Source organism: Taeniopygia guttata, chromosome 1 (genome assembly GCF_048771995.1).
Source record: "Taeniopygia guttata chromosome 1, bTaeGut7.mat, whole genome shotgun sequence".
Classification (NCBI taxonomy): Eukaryota; Metazoa; Chordata; class Aves; order Passeriformes; family Estrildidae; genus Taeniopygia; species Taeniopygia guttata.
In genome coordinates this window covers 57954938-57969368 of record NC_133024.1, presented here as the reverse complement: position 1 = coordinate 57969368, position 14431 = coordinate 57954938, and the positions used below count along the sequence as shown (strand labels likewise).

Genomic DNA, 14431 nt, shown 5'->3' with positions numbered 1-14431 from the left:
ATACTGGAATGCTGCTCTTTCTACTTGCAGTCCAGTTTACAAATACATTGGCAGACTTTTCATGGAAGCAAACCAGAAATTAGGTAGCTTTTTATTGGTTTCAAGAATTGTCTGAAATTATTCAGGAAGGTGGTTTATGTGAAAAGTTCTGTACAATGTTTGTACAATGTTTAATTATTAATAAATTAATTTGAAGGGAGGATAGGCTAAAGGAAGAAGAAGAAACAGGATTATAAACCAGCAAAATCAGATGAACATACTAGCAGCTGGCAGACTATTGCAGTCATGCAGACATGTCTTAGACTTCTTGTTTAGAGTTAATAGTGTTGTGGCAAGGTTCTTCCTGTTAACATTTAGTTAATAGCAAGAGATCATTTCTCTTTATCTCCCCTGTGGGAGTTGTAATTTTTCAGTACTTTTTGCTATATCATCTACCAAGTTCATGACATATCTATTTCCAGAAGAGAAATGCACAATGTCAGTAGCCTTTCACTATTTTGTTTTCTTATTTCAGAAGACGAACATAAAAATGTTCTTTATGTTACTACATGCAATCCTGTTTCCTTGTACTTCATGAACATTTCTAGTAAGACGGGATACTTTGTGGATCTTTATGACCTCTTCCCAAGAACAGTTGGAAGTGTCTGGCAACCTTTTGTGACTGCAGCACCACTAGGAAATCCACTTAAAGGTCAAGTGGTTCTACATGAAGAGGAGGTAAAAAAAATTTAATTCCAGCTAAATGTTTAGTATCAAGCGAATTAGTATCATGAGCATTTGTCACTGGGGACTCCACCTCTATAGACTGGACAAGGCCACCTCCTGCTGTATGTTCTCTCTTTTACTGTACCTTTAGCTTGAGAGTTGCCTTCAGCTTTAGTTTTTAAATGGAGATTTTTCTCTTGCACTCTTTAGGTGGACAATGTTCTCTTCCATTCTTGAAGCTGAGTTCTACTTGCTTATCTTCTCTTAATGATAGAGGGAGATTGAGCTTATGGGGGAAAGGGGGAGAGTGGGTCCAGTTCAGGAGTCTCAGTCACACAGCGTACGTTTGCAAAGTACAGAGTAAAGTGTTTTATGTGAACTTAAGTTCTGTTCCAATCTTGTCTCCCTTTTACTTTTCAACTAATATATGAAAGACACATTTTCTGAGTCACCAAGTAAAATGTTGCTTGTATTTGCTCCATATTTTTTTGTAAATCCTTGTATTTCTTCTTCTGTAACCTGTGAAGTGTTGAGACTAGAAGGAAGAGTAAGTAAGCCTTGACATCTGCAATGCAAATTGAGAACCACTAGCAATTTCAGTGTTGGTTTGACTTGAATGTTTTTTAAAGACAGCTATTGCATTCTTTGCACTTTCCCTTACTATCTGTGAGCTGATTGTAACATTTCCAATTCAAAATTTCTTTGCCCAGGAGTGGGAAGAGGCACCAGTATATACCTGCTGCTGCTGTTCATTTTTTGACATTAAAAATGGTTTATTGGGCTACCTAGCACTCACTGTGGTTTGACATGGGCATTAAATCAGTCATTATTGTTGGCTTTTTTTTCCTTTCTTTGAATTTCTTCTGTCAATGTTTCAGTAGGTGAGAGACTTCAACCTAGAAGAACTTTTCCTACATAGAGTTGGGGTGTTAATAGTTGTCAGTCATTTCTAGTGTTTCTGCAATGCTGTTGTTCCAGGAACATTTGTCAAGTGTTGCTAGCACTTTCTGGTGTCAGATGCTGCTGTTAAGTTCAGTGCCTTATGAGAAACAGAATTCTTCTGCCTTTGGTAGAACTGCCTATGCAGGTGCAGCTGCTTGTTGGATACTTTCCAATGCAAACTGAAAACAGTATGATTCTGAGGTTACCTGCTTGTTGAATAGCTATAGAAATACCATTTGGGCTATTTTGAGGTGCACATAGCACATTTTTTTGGTTCTAAATAATTCTTGGCTTTCTTTGGAGAAGTTGATGCAGGAAACTAAAACAGATGGCAGTCTGTCTTGTATCTAAGGATGTTTATTTAGGTCGTCTCACACTTTTTAATAGAAAGCCAGCAATATACTTAGCATTCCAAATCTCCAAAATTCCTACCATTTTGTTTTTAACCAAATGACAGCAGTGCCTGGTGTCAGAAGTGAAGGTTCTTCCATGAAGCTTTAGGTAATTATCTCAGAGTCTGGTTTTGGCTGTCCTCATGGAATCCACCTTTTAGTGATGGTATGATAGATACATTTTTCAGACTCTGAAATAAAATTTGTGACATGGAGAAACTGTGGTAGTTTGGTGTCCCTTTCCAGATGACTTCAATCATGCTAAAACCTCATGTTTTTCTCTTAACAAAGCTTAAATATTGCTAGTTTCAGACTTGCCTTTCTTAGCAAGTGCTACAGGTGGATATATCCTGTCCCTAGATTAGCCTGTTTTACACTGGAAAATAATACAGAATTAAAATATTCAGAATGTTTTGCATTATCTTAGAACTTTTTACATATTTTCACTATAAAGGCAGATCTTATTCACTGTTTGTGAAAATATGTTTCATTTAATTACAAACTTGTTTGCAAAAAGTCCTATTCTTAGGGCACCATTCAAAAGTAATTTTAGACTTCTTGAGAACTTAAGCAAGCAACTTAGAAAACAAAAAAAGAAGGAAGATTATTCTCTTGCATATTGCATTTTCATCTCCATGGACAACATTGATAATTTATTTGGGATTGGTCCTTAAGTGAGGCATTAAAACAAAGGTTAGATGAGTGCTGCTGCTGTAGTCTTCACAGCCACTGCTGTGAAGACTACAACACTGCTGCCTTCTTTATGTTGGGGTTCAAGTGTTAGGATCTCTAGCTCCCACTGAATCACAAGAGGGATTCTCAAGCAGTGTAATTTTTCTACATAGAGCTTAGGTTTTATTCCTAACTTTTCCTGCAGAGGAGCCATGGAAAAATCATGTGCTCTGTGCATCTGTGAAATAAGGTGGATGTTAATGTGTATGAAATTTAATCCATTATTATTTATGTTAGCAGATAAGCATATGGCCTAAGATAATCATGCAAGTACCTTCTGTATTTGCTGTGAGAACAGAGGTGACCTGAAGAGCATTTCATCTCAGCCAAAGTAGAACGTTTAATTGCCCTCTGGAAGTTGTTCTCTCCACTGGCTGCAGAAAGAGGCTTGACATATAGTCAAGGTTCCTACATTTTAGGTGTACTAAGATCATGGGCAGGCATAAACTCAGAACTTGCAGCATTCATGTGTTAAGAAAAGTAGATAAGTGGCACATTTGCATTTTGTGCAAGGCTACAAGAGTTAACTAGTTGTGCCAGGGTGCATCAAACAAAAAAAGAAAAACAATATATATAACATATTTGATGCTTTAGAGATTCATCTGTGTGTAGTTGCAGAAAGACTAAGATGTATTAACAATATTTGTAAAAAAAACAACTTGCATCTATTAAATAAAGTCGCCACTTGACAGCTGCTATTTCATAATAATCAATATCACCCATTAATTAAGACAATGCCAAAAACAGCTTTTTCATTTTTTTTCTTTTAATAAAGCCTTTGTAGATAATTGTTTCTGACTAAGTTATAAAAAATAACAATTTTTAATGGATGATAACCTTATTGGAAAAGATGAAATTATGATATTGTGGCTCTTCAAATAAGCTTGTAGGTTTTATCTTGTTCCCAGATGACATCCATCTAGATTAAGTAGATCCCTTCAGTGAAATAAAATGAAAAATCACCATTTCTTCCTGTCCCTTTAAATAAAAATTTACTGAAAGTAAACTCCTCAGAGAGTTAACTTAATGGCAGAAGTGGGAGATGTATCTGATTTTAAGCCACATTTACATCTTCTTGGAAGAAAGGGTAGATGATTTTATTCCTCATGGTGACCATTGGTCTCAGTGAGTTCAAGCAGTTTTGACTTTATCTTTTTGTTCAGACAAAACTCATAGACTTTGAAAGGACTCTGCAGAAATCTCAAGTAATTTCTTTGTAAGATGGGAATTGCATTCATCTGTTCAAAGCAGCAATACCTCCGCCATCTGTCCCCCCAACAAGTACTTCAGGGCCTACTCTTACTTCCTGCTAAAGCTTTGTGCTCTCTGTATGCTCTTTTCTTTCTACATCTCATACATCTACTGCTTAGAAGGAGAACAAGTACAGACAGAAAACAGTTTTGATAACTTTTATGCATTATTTTACAAGCACTTTACTGTGTTGAAAGGCTACAACTGGACAAACAGAGTAACCTACAGGCTACCTCAGGGAGCACAACAAGCTTTGTTCAGGCAGTGTCCTGCTGGTATCCTTTAAGTCTGCTTTTATCTTTCTTGGTCAGGAAGTGGGGTGGGGGGGAAGGAAATGCTTTACCCTGTCCCACGTGCTGCTGCAATTCCGTCAAAGCTCTCTGATAACAAGGGAGTGAGAGAGTCTGTGGCACAGAAACTCACTCAGAGATCCACCTCACTCACCACATGTAGGAGATGGCAACCATTTTTTAAAAGACTTCTTTTAACAGTTTGTGATCTAGCCTGAAGCTCAACTGAGGATCTGAATATGAAAGTACCAGTAACATAGTGGTAGTAACTTCTGTAACCTCTAGTCCCCAGGATATTCTGATGTATGTCGTCAGAACAAAGGGTGTATTTTCTTATTTTCTTCAAAAACTAGTTCTTTTTTTAATATTATATAAGACTTTCCTTTTCTATGAGTACACTTTATAGTAAAGGTCAACTTATATAGAAATGTGTGCACCTTCTGTAGAATGGGAGAAGGCTCATTTTCTGTAAGCACAAAGCTTATACCACTACTTGTTGTTCTCAATTCACTGAAATCTTGAATGCAATCTCCCAAATCATCTGAAAGAAACCACTTGCATTGATTAGAACAACAGTAATCTACTTGCAAACATCTCCCTACCTCTGAAGATGTGATTGTTTGAGCCTCAAGCCATAAATTTTTGCACAGACTTTTTCCAATTGAACCTGATGAACAGTGTGTTAATGTTTGTATCTGTTCCTATATTTACAGTGTCAGAGCTGTTATGTTTCTAGCACTCAAGGGATCCTTGAGTAGTTTTAATAGAAAAGGTGGGACAGGAGGCGAGAGGATGTATGATTACCCTGCTAGCTAAGGATCAGCCTCAGTCTGAGGCAGACTATGTATGCAAGCTTGCTTGCTGTGGACATGAGCATTGAGGGCAAAACAGATCAAAACTGACAGTGAGTTTGGGGAGAAGAATACAAGAATGTTAAATTGAGTTATTTGCACTGTCCCACTCTGAAACTTCCCCAAGCTCTCTCCTCTGTCTGCAAAACCATAAGGAACAACTTCCCATACCAGCAAAATGAAGTCACAGCCCTGTTTGGTTTAAGAACTTCTTAGAGGAAAATGCTGGCTAAAATAAAAACATCAGTAAGGAAAGGGAAACTTTGCAGTAACTAAAAATAAAGGCACACCACTTCACAAGATTGGTTATTGCATCTGTCCAGAGTTTGGAATTCCAGACTCTGGGGTCAGGAGGTTGCCCAAAGGTTACTTTTCTCCCAGTCAAGAACAAACAGAGTGGAATTGCACACCAATGTCTTCTCCCAGCCCACTTGAAGAGTTGCCAGAGCTGCTCTTGGATGTGTTCACAAGTGACGTAAAAATCTATTCTTAAACACAGACAGAATATACATCAGTCACTTAGCACAGAAGGAAACCATTAACATCAAAAGGGGTGGAGTAGAAAAGCTTTTTATACTACCAACTGCTCCCATAAATTTAACACTAAGTAGAAGAATGTAATTGATTCATATGTGCTCTTTATCTCACATGGAAGGCTAATGCTGTTTCAGTATTGTATAAATGAAATATGGCAGAAAACCAAAATCCAAAGCAAATGTCCTATTTTTTTTTCTGAATCACATTTCTATAATTTTAGTTTGTAATACATAAGCAAGCTTCTATTTTTAGAAATATTGAACTTGAACTGAAATTCCCAAATGCTCCAAATAACATGATAATATTTTAAATACTTTACCATATTTAGCTTCAAATTGCTGTCATTATTAAAGTTAACTCTCACAAATATTGCTAGTGAAAGTATGAAGAGTACCCAAAGAGAACAAAACTGCTGTGACTCAGATTGTTCATATTTGCTTTATTTAGGGCAATTCATGGGAATTTATGTTTTACTTCCTTAACGTCTATTGTGCGTTATTGCACATGTTGTACGTAGGCAGTTTACTTTTAGAAAGTCCTTGCAGAACCTAATGTCCTTGCAGAAGTGAATGTTTCCTTGAATGGCAAACAAAAAATTGAACCCAAGGCTTAATTAACTTACTCCTTTGTACCTTTTGAATTTCATTTGATGCAGTTAAGGTTGGCCCTGAATGACTGTTGTCTTGAATTCTTAGTTAAAAACATTAGGAACAGCTATAGTGCTTTGCAAAAAGAAATGTTTAAAAAGCCCCCATCATTTGATAGCATGTGTTGACTCTTGAGCATCAAGTAACAAATGAGAAATCTGAAGAAGTTCAAAATTTAGCACACAATTTTTATTCATGCGATGGAGATTTGCACGATCCCATCTGCTTCTGATCTCCATCCTTTTGAGTCATCCTGCTGTCTTCTAACAGCTGTCCTACCTCTGACACTATAAGCTGTCAGAGAGTGCATATCACAGAAGGATTGTTACACCCTGGGATATTTAATATCCACAGGCTCCACAGTATCAGAAGTATGAACTTGGAGAGAAAGTACTAAGCCATTTCTTCTTTCACCAGTTTGTCACCTTCAGTGGAATTTAAGTAATAGGTACAACAGAAAAAATGGTAAGAAAACATGAAAACTAAAATGAAGTATTTTGGTGACTTGACAGAACTAATTGGCATGTCTCTTATCTGTAGCTGCATCTTAGACATGTAAGACATACTAATCCAGTTCCTAGATGTTATGCAGAAGTGAATACGAGATGTATAGATAAAATGCTGTGGAAAAACTGTGGTATCATTCCAACCCTTCCATTTCTCTATAAGCTTCAAAATGAACCAAGAAAATCTAGCTTACGTTTTGCAATACAATCAAAATCATCTTTTCAAAATGTTATAAGTGGCTCAAAATCCAAAAGTGCTTCAGATAGATTCGTTGTAGTCTCTTAAGCAAGCTTGAGATGTACATGGATCTGCTTTTCATTTACAGAGCAATGTTGTGTTGTTGCTGGATACAAGCAACGGTGCCCTTAGCCGACTTTTGCTCTCACCAGATGCTCAAGACTCTCCTAAGAGAACATCTTGGTGGAGCAACAAGGAAGAGAAGGTGAGGAATAACACCTTTCCCTATTATACTAAGTTTTTTTAAAAGCAAATGTCAGTATTCAAAAAACAGAATCATTAAGTTTTTCCTGGTTTTACATCCCAAGCATTTATTTAATTGTTTACTCTTATGTATGTTTAAATGTCTTACACATAAAATAGCATTGTTATGGGATATTGATATAAAAATATAAACAAATTTTCTGAAGTTATGTATCTTTAAATATCCCTTTTTAGGGCTAGAACTGGAAATAATGGAATATTTTGTTACAATGAATTATGTCCAAAATAGTGAATGCAGTTATGATACAATTTATGACTAGGAACAAGGCAAGCTAGATAGAATTTTGAGAGGTAATTAAAGCTGTGGATTCTTCTAAATAAAGGAAAAAAAAACTAGTACAATTTCAGAGGAGTCAGGGAAACTCACTGGGACAAATCTAACAAATCTAACAAATGCTGATTGTCCTATGATGTATGTTTATACAGAACAACTACAAAATGTGCCGAGAGTTTTCAAACAAAAACTGGCTGGTGTTCTACAAAGAAACAGGGTGAGAGTAAATTATATTCTTGTATTAAAAATATTTAAATCAGATCTTCTTGTTTATATCCCTGTCTGATTATTTTTTTCTTGGCTTCCAATTTTATAGAAACCGCCTTATTGTACTGGATGTATTGGAGGGTCAAACTCACACCATCTCACTTCCAATCAGTCTGAAATCTGTTTTCCTGGTGGCTGAAGACCGGTGGCTCTTGCTGGAAAATGAAACAAATAAGTTAGTTCAGCCTAGTTTTCTCGATGGTATTATTTCTTTTTTGTGTCTCGTTTGTGTTCAGCAGTTTCACTCCTGGTCTCAAACTTATTTTTTTCTGTTTGTGAAACTGGCCTTAAAAAGTGGAAGTTTAAGATACAGATTTGTTGTGGTGCAAATGCATGTAGACTTTTAGAGTAGGAGCTAAAGAGGATATTCCAGCCTCTGAAAGCTTAAACTGGCTTTGATCATATGTGTGTTAATATTTATTTTACTGAGGTGATACTGATTTTTAGAAATGAGAATGCTGGTAGACCTATCTCTGGAAATACAGACATGTAGTCCAGATTTAGCACCTGCTTCCTTTACTTTCATGGTCACATGAAAGAAATGTTACTCTGCTGTCTCATTTTTATAAATGTACAGCAAATGAAAAATAGTTACCAGAAGACAAATCTGCCATTTGATGGCCTACCCTTTCCTAACTCACAGATGTTTGGGAAATTATATTTAGTTTTAGCAAAAAGTGTTGCTAACCTTGTGTATATAAATGTAGAATGTTTTCACTGTTTCAGAAGATAGAAGTCCTTATTTAGAGTGACACGTTTAATTGGGAATTATTCTAAATGTGTATCTTTTACAGGAAATTTCTTTTAACCAAGCATGCCGATATGGAATCTCAAGGCAGTGAGGTTTGCCAGCTGCATGCATTGAGTGAAGAGCCAGCTGACATGGGATTTGGCTTAACAACAGGTACTGAATGCAAGCTTGGCTAGTTCCTTTTTTTTTTGTTCTTTTTGTCGTTTCTGTTTGCAGCTGCATAAACAAGACTCTCTAACGGTCTGAGTAACTATCTCTCCTAATCTGTTTTTGCCCCCTTATCATGTTTGGTTAATAATAACAGCTTTTCTCAAGGCATGGCACATTCCATGCTCAAACTTCAAGTGGTTTGAATAAAGCCTTTTTGTTTCATTCAAGCATTCAAGACCCTCAGTCCTGGACTTTCAGCAAACAGAAAAGCATGTAGAATGGAAAAGGAAGAAAGATGACTTGGCAGGAATTAGAACAGGAATAGAAGGGAGCAAATATTCTAATGATTCCAGGCTGTAGACTGTTGCAGGTTTGCTACTCAAATGAGGTAGAAAATATTTCTCAATCCTTAGAAAAATACAAACTACCTACTCTTAAAACAGATCAAAAGTCACAGTTTCTCTAGTTTTGTTGATAGTGTGCAGGAGGCCATTGGGGCCATTACACTTGTGTTAGAAGATATGGGGAATTGGATCAGTATCCCAGCATGCCAGATGCTGCTAGGCATTGAGGAATGTCTTAGTTACACAGTAAGGCAGAAATCTGCAGTGGTCATCATTCTGCCTGGTGAGATCTGTCTGTCTTCAAATCTGATAACATTGTCAACCCTGAACATTTGATCGTGGTGCACAAAATCTTTAGTGTACTTGCTTTAATAAGATTGGAAGTACGTGTGCATCCCACCTAACAGTTCATAGGTTTTGGTCATTATATATCAGAGAGATAGAGGAAACAAACAGAGAAACCACTTTATATCTCTTAAAGAAGGAAAATGTTTTCTTCTGGTCCTTGTGACTAGCATAAATAAGAAAAATGAGATTAACACAGTGTAAACATGGTACAAACAAATGTTTTTGACAAATAAAAAGGCTTCATTCACATAAACAGCAACCAGGTGGATACAAAAAACTAACCATAGCCTAAATATCCAGAATCCTTTTTAACTCTTGTACAGTTTACTCTACCAACTTATCAAGTGCTATCAGAGCATAGTAGTTTCCTTCCTCTTACTACCTTATTTAGAAACCATTCTGGAGTACCATTCCTCAGATGGATAGAAATGTTATTATAATTTCCAGTCTCAAACTGTTTGTGGCCAGTTTATTGCTGCATGCTTTCTGTGCTATTTTTATCCTTTGTTATCTTGTTTCTTCTTTTCCAATCTGAAATGTTATCATATCCCCTGTTCACCTTTTTTCCAAATCATCCAGTGAACCCTAAATGTAACATCTTCAGCCTATTCTTGTTCTTTGAGGCAGAATCTGTGGCAGATGAACTAAAAAAAGGTAGACCAGTGTGCGTTTTATGCTGACCCAGACCATTTGTCCTTTGAGGGAGGAAAGATTTTCTTCCACTCCCATGTAAACAAGATAGTCTTGTGCCCATCAAAGTGGAAATAGTGCAGTTCTAAAGATAACAGGTTCTGTTGGACTGTTTTGGTAGTTTGAGACAAGGTTAAGGGCTCTCACAGATGCACAGAATAAAATTCAGTTTTTCTTGGCTTAAAGACAAAGAAAACCAGACCAATATTTAACAAAAATGCATTACAAACAACATTATTTGAATTACAAAGACAGCAAGAGAGTCACCAAGAAATGTCACATTGACTCTTACCTGTGCAAACCTGTGTTTTGCCTTCTGGTGCATTTGCAATATAACAATTTTCAATGAGATCACATGCTGTTTTGTTCTATTCCATAGGCTTCCTACCTCATTTGTACAATAGAGGGCAAAATTAAGTGGTAAAAGCAACTATAAAGCTAGTATTTCCTGATTTTAAGTACTCAACTTTACAAAAATAGGATTATTTCCTTCTCCTCTGTGTTGTAGTATAATCATGTCATCTGCTTTTTTTTTTATAGTTATTATATATAATTATTATATTACTTATTTTTTATAAGTAATTTTATGCTCAAAGTAATAGCCAATGTTCAGTGCTCAGCACTCTTACAGGTAATAGCGTTTCCTATTGCACATATGGATTTAATGACTTTTATTTTGTTTAATTTTGCTGCTTAGTGTCAGAATTGTGTGTGCCTCATGCAGTTTCAACTGACCAGCTATCTTCAGAAAACCTCAGTGCAGCTGTGGAACAAAAGATCAGCTCCCCCAACAGGATGTTCTCAGATGAGCATAATTATGCTACTATTGTCATTGGTTTCCCAGACCTCTTGGTAAATACTCAACATTATTGTACAATGAACTAATATAATCTCATTTATTCTGTAACCCATTAAGTATCTGTTTACCAAATTATTTGGAGAAAGAAGGGTGTGACAGCAAGGGACAAATTCATGTAGTGCATACCATTTGTTACGGTAGTCTAGAGGGATGTAGGTGGTCTTTTAGGTAATAAGAAATGGGGCAATACAATATCTAGGACAGACAAAATACATTTTCGGTAAGCTCTGAACAGTGCTGGCTGGAGTAATATTTTCTAAATCATGTTTTTACAGTTTTTTTAATTAAGCATAACCTCTGAGAAAAAGGATATCAATATAATTTTGAAGCGTTCGGTGTGAACTTCTTGCCAGTGTGCGGCAGATAGCAAGACTAGATCAAGGAAAAAGAAAAAACTAATACAGAAAATTATAGCAAAACTATAAAGCCCCTTCACTACTGAATAATTTAGTTAAGTGTAAATACTACATGTAAGTGTGCTCATTGCCATGACACAGTTAGAAAAGGACCAGAAAAGAAAGTGAAACTTAGCAGTCTAATGACTCGGGCTGTTGCAAGAAGTAAAGGTAAACACAGGGAAAATACAAGGAGTGTGTTTAATTCTTTGGACTTTTTGTTATATTTGCCACCTAATGGTACCTAAAAGGGTAGTGATTATGGAACAAATAATTGTATGTCAGGTTTATTTGATAAATTAGGGCAAATTAGCAAATGTAACTGTTAACAGACATGAATTTTAGGAAAGCCAAATGACAGAAGAAAATTCTTTGCAGTACAAAATTAGTCAAAAATATTTTTTGTCAATGAGACAGTCCTTGCAATTAGCTTTTGAATTTTCCTTGGTTTTGTTTTATTTTATTAGATGGTTTATTCAAGCTTTTCATATTACTTACAGTAGACATGAGTTTATTGCTGGAAAAGGGAGGTGGTCTAGAGCAGGGAGTACTAATGAAGCTGCACGCTTCAATACTAACACACCAATGCGGGTGGTGAAGCATTTTTGGCTCTGCCTGATTTAGAATGAGGTACCATCTTTCCTCATACATCGTTTTAGATATCCATGTGAATTTCAGAGAGGGAGTGCTAAGGGTGGATGGAAGAGTGATGGGGCAAAAGTTCAGATTCAGTGTTTAGTGCTGGTGGTGTAGGTGTTTAGTATGAACAAGGTATCTGAGCTTTTGTTTGTAATAAGCAGTGCTCAGTTGACCAAACACTGAGCCCTTCAAGATTATTTTTTTGCCAGACTCCTTCAACTGTAGTGGAAGATGAAGCCACTGGCTTTCATGTAGTGACCTACACTTAAATCTCTGAACCTGGATCTAGGTTCCAGCCTTATTACTTATCTTTGAATTTATTACTGGAATATCTATTTGTATTTATCTATATTAATGGAAATTTAACATAGTTTTTTACATAGTTTGATTCCAAATCAGGGTATTTCAATGATTTCTGTTCCTGGTTCAATTTAAAAAAAAAAATTCTATTCCAGTTAAGGTCTTCAGAGCATCTTGATGCTTAAAACTCATGTAGAGGGTTTGTTGATTTTTACTCCATAGAAATTTTTGATGACAAAATAATCTAGGTCATTTCTTGTCATGTCTTAGTATAAGAAGTAATGACAATAACTACATTTGATTTGAAATTAAATAAGAAATATAACTTAGCAAGAAGTGTTTGTTCTTAGATATAATAATAGTATTGTTTTCTTCAGTGAACACCTTCTCTTTTGCAGTCTCCCAGTGAAGTGTATAGCTGGAAGAGAAACTCCTCTCTGAGTCACAAACGTGCTTCTCCTTCTGATCCATTTTATTATGGAGCCCAGAGGAAAGCAGGAGCTGCAAAACAAACCAATTGCGTTACTTTATTGGCTTCTAATCAAATAGTCCGAATTTTAGCACCTGGAGATGTGCCTCTGAAAGACATTTACCCAAAAGGTAAGAGGTTCATAGACTTGTGCTGCAACACACAGATTTGTTTCATAATCTCCTATCACTCATTAATTTTTCCAGAATGTTCTTAAACAATCACAGAGAAATCATTTGAGAAGGAAGGAGTTTAGTGGCACTTAGATTTTAAATTAATTTGAATCTTATTAGAATGCTGAATTATACTTCTGAGAAATTAACAGGGTGTCTACACTGTGGATATCTCAGTAGATGATATTTTTCCTCTGTCTGCAGAGGAAACCCAGTAATAGAAGATGATCATTCCAGTTCAGCAATTGGCCTCCACCAGTATTTCTATCTTCTGCTCAGCGTCACACAGAGATGCAGTGATAAACTTGTTGTATGACTAACTCAGAATTCTATCCCCAGAAGGGACAATAGGGGAGGTTATTTTGGGAATGTATGTTAGCCTGTCTACTTCTTTGTCTTTCTCTTCATAATTTTTTAGTATTTGCACTTGGGATGTTGCAGAGGACATCCCTACCTCTGGCTTTAAATCTCCTTTTATGGACCTGTTGTCCACATGCTTATCTGGTGCCTCTTTGAAGCTGTGCATCTCCACAGCGAAGTCACAAGTTCATGGTTTTTTTGTGATCAACTGATCTCTTACTCCTTATTCTAGCATTGCAGACTTCGGTGAATAACAGTTCTGCAGTCACCTTAACCTTTACCTTCATGACTTGGCAAACTTCAGTCACTCCAGCCTTCTCTCCAAACTGAAGAGACACAGACTATTTCGTTCTTCTCCTGTCCAAGAGAATGTTGCATGAACAACATTAACATGCAGCAAAACCATCCTCCTTTCTGACACTAATAAAGCAGGTGTAAACTGCAGACCTTCAGACATTTTTGTGCTGCCATGCCAAGCTTTCTGTTATAATGATAACTTTAGCTTCTTCAGCCAATGACTGAAAATATACCAATTAGAGCTAAATAACAGAATTTGTGAGTTTTACATTAATTACCTTTAGAAATCTGCAAAGTTTACTATCAAAAGAGAAAATGCCCAAAATATTTTTGTATGGTAGAATGGCTGATTTCATCAACACAAGAAGCTATTCCTGATTTAATCCCTGTGTCCCTATTCGACCCAGAATGAACATTTTATTCCAAATTAACTCAAACAGAATGACTGATCCAATCTGTCTGTCGTCATTTAACACAGATCAACTACCCTATGTAGAGAATACCTTTTATTTATTACCAAGAGGATAAAACATTTACTTGACTAAAGAAGCTAAGTCAAGGATATCAACAAGGTAGAAAACTTAAGTTATCTATTTTTGTAACTGAAGGAAAGATTACCTCTTAAAAAGATTAAACTTAATAAAATTAGTTGGAGTTAGAATCTTGGAACTAATTATACAACTTCAGGCTGTAATCTTCTCATACTTTATAAACTGGAGAAGGGTCAGACTGGGTCACTTTTCTTCAGGCCTTCACAGAA

General features: G+C 36.2%; 1 protein-coding gene across 3 annotated transcripts in view; it reads left to right on the top strand.

Annotated features, from left to right (window-relative positions):
• Positions 1-14431, top strand: part of VWA8 (von Willebrand factor A domain containing 8) — a 181476-nt gene that overhangs the window by 120674 nt on the left and 46371 nt on the right. For all 3 annotated transcript variants that reach the window (XM_030272011.4, XM_072928692.1, XM_072928700.1), the window contains 7 exons: positions 515-717; positions 7180-7296; positions 7782-7846; positions 7946-8071; positions 8691-8800; positions 10877-11031; positions 12771-12972. In XM_030272011.4, the coding sequence (XP_030127871.4) occupies positions 515-717; positions 7180-7296; positions 7782-7846; positions 7946-8071; positions 8691-8800; positions 10877-11031; positions 12771-12972 (978 nt within the window). The remainder of the gene's footprint in view (positions 1-514; positions 718-7179; positions 7297-7781; positions 7847-7945; positions 8072-8690; positions 8801-10876; positions 11032-12770; positions 12973-14431) is intronic.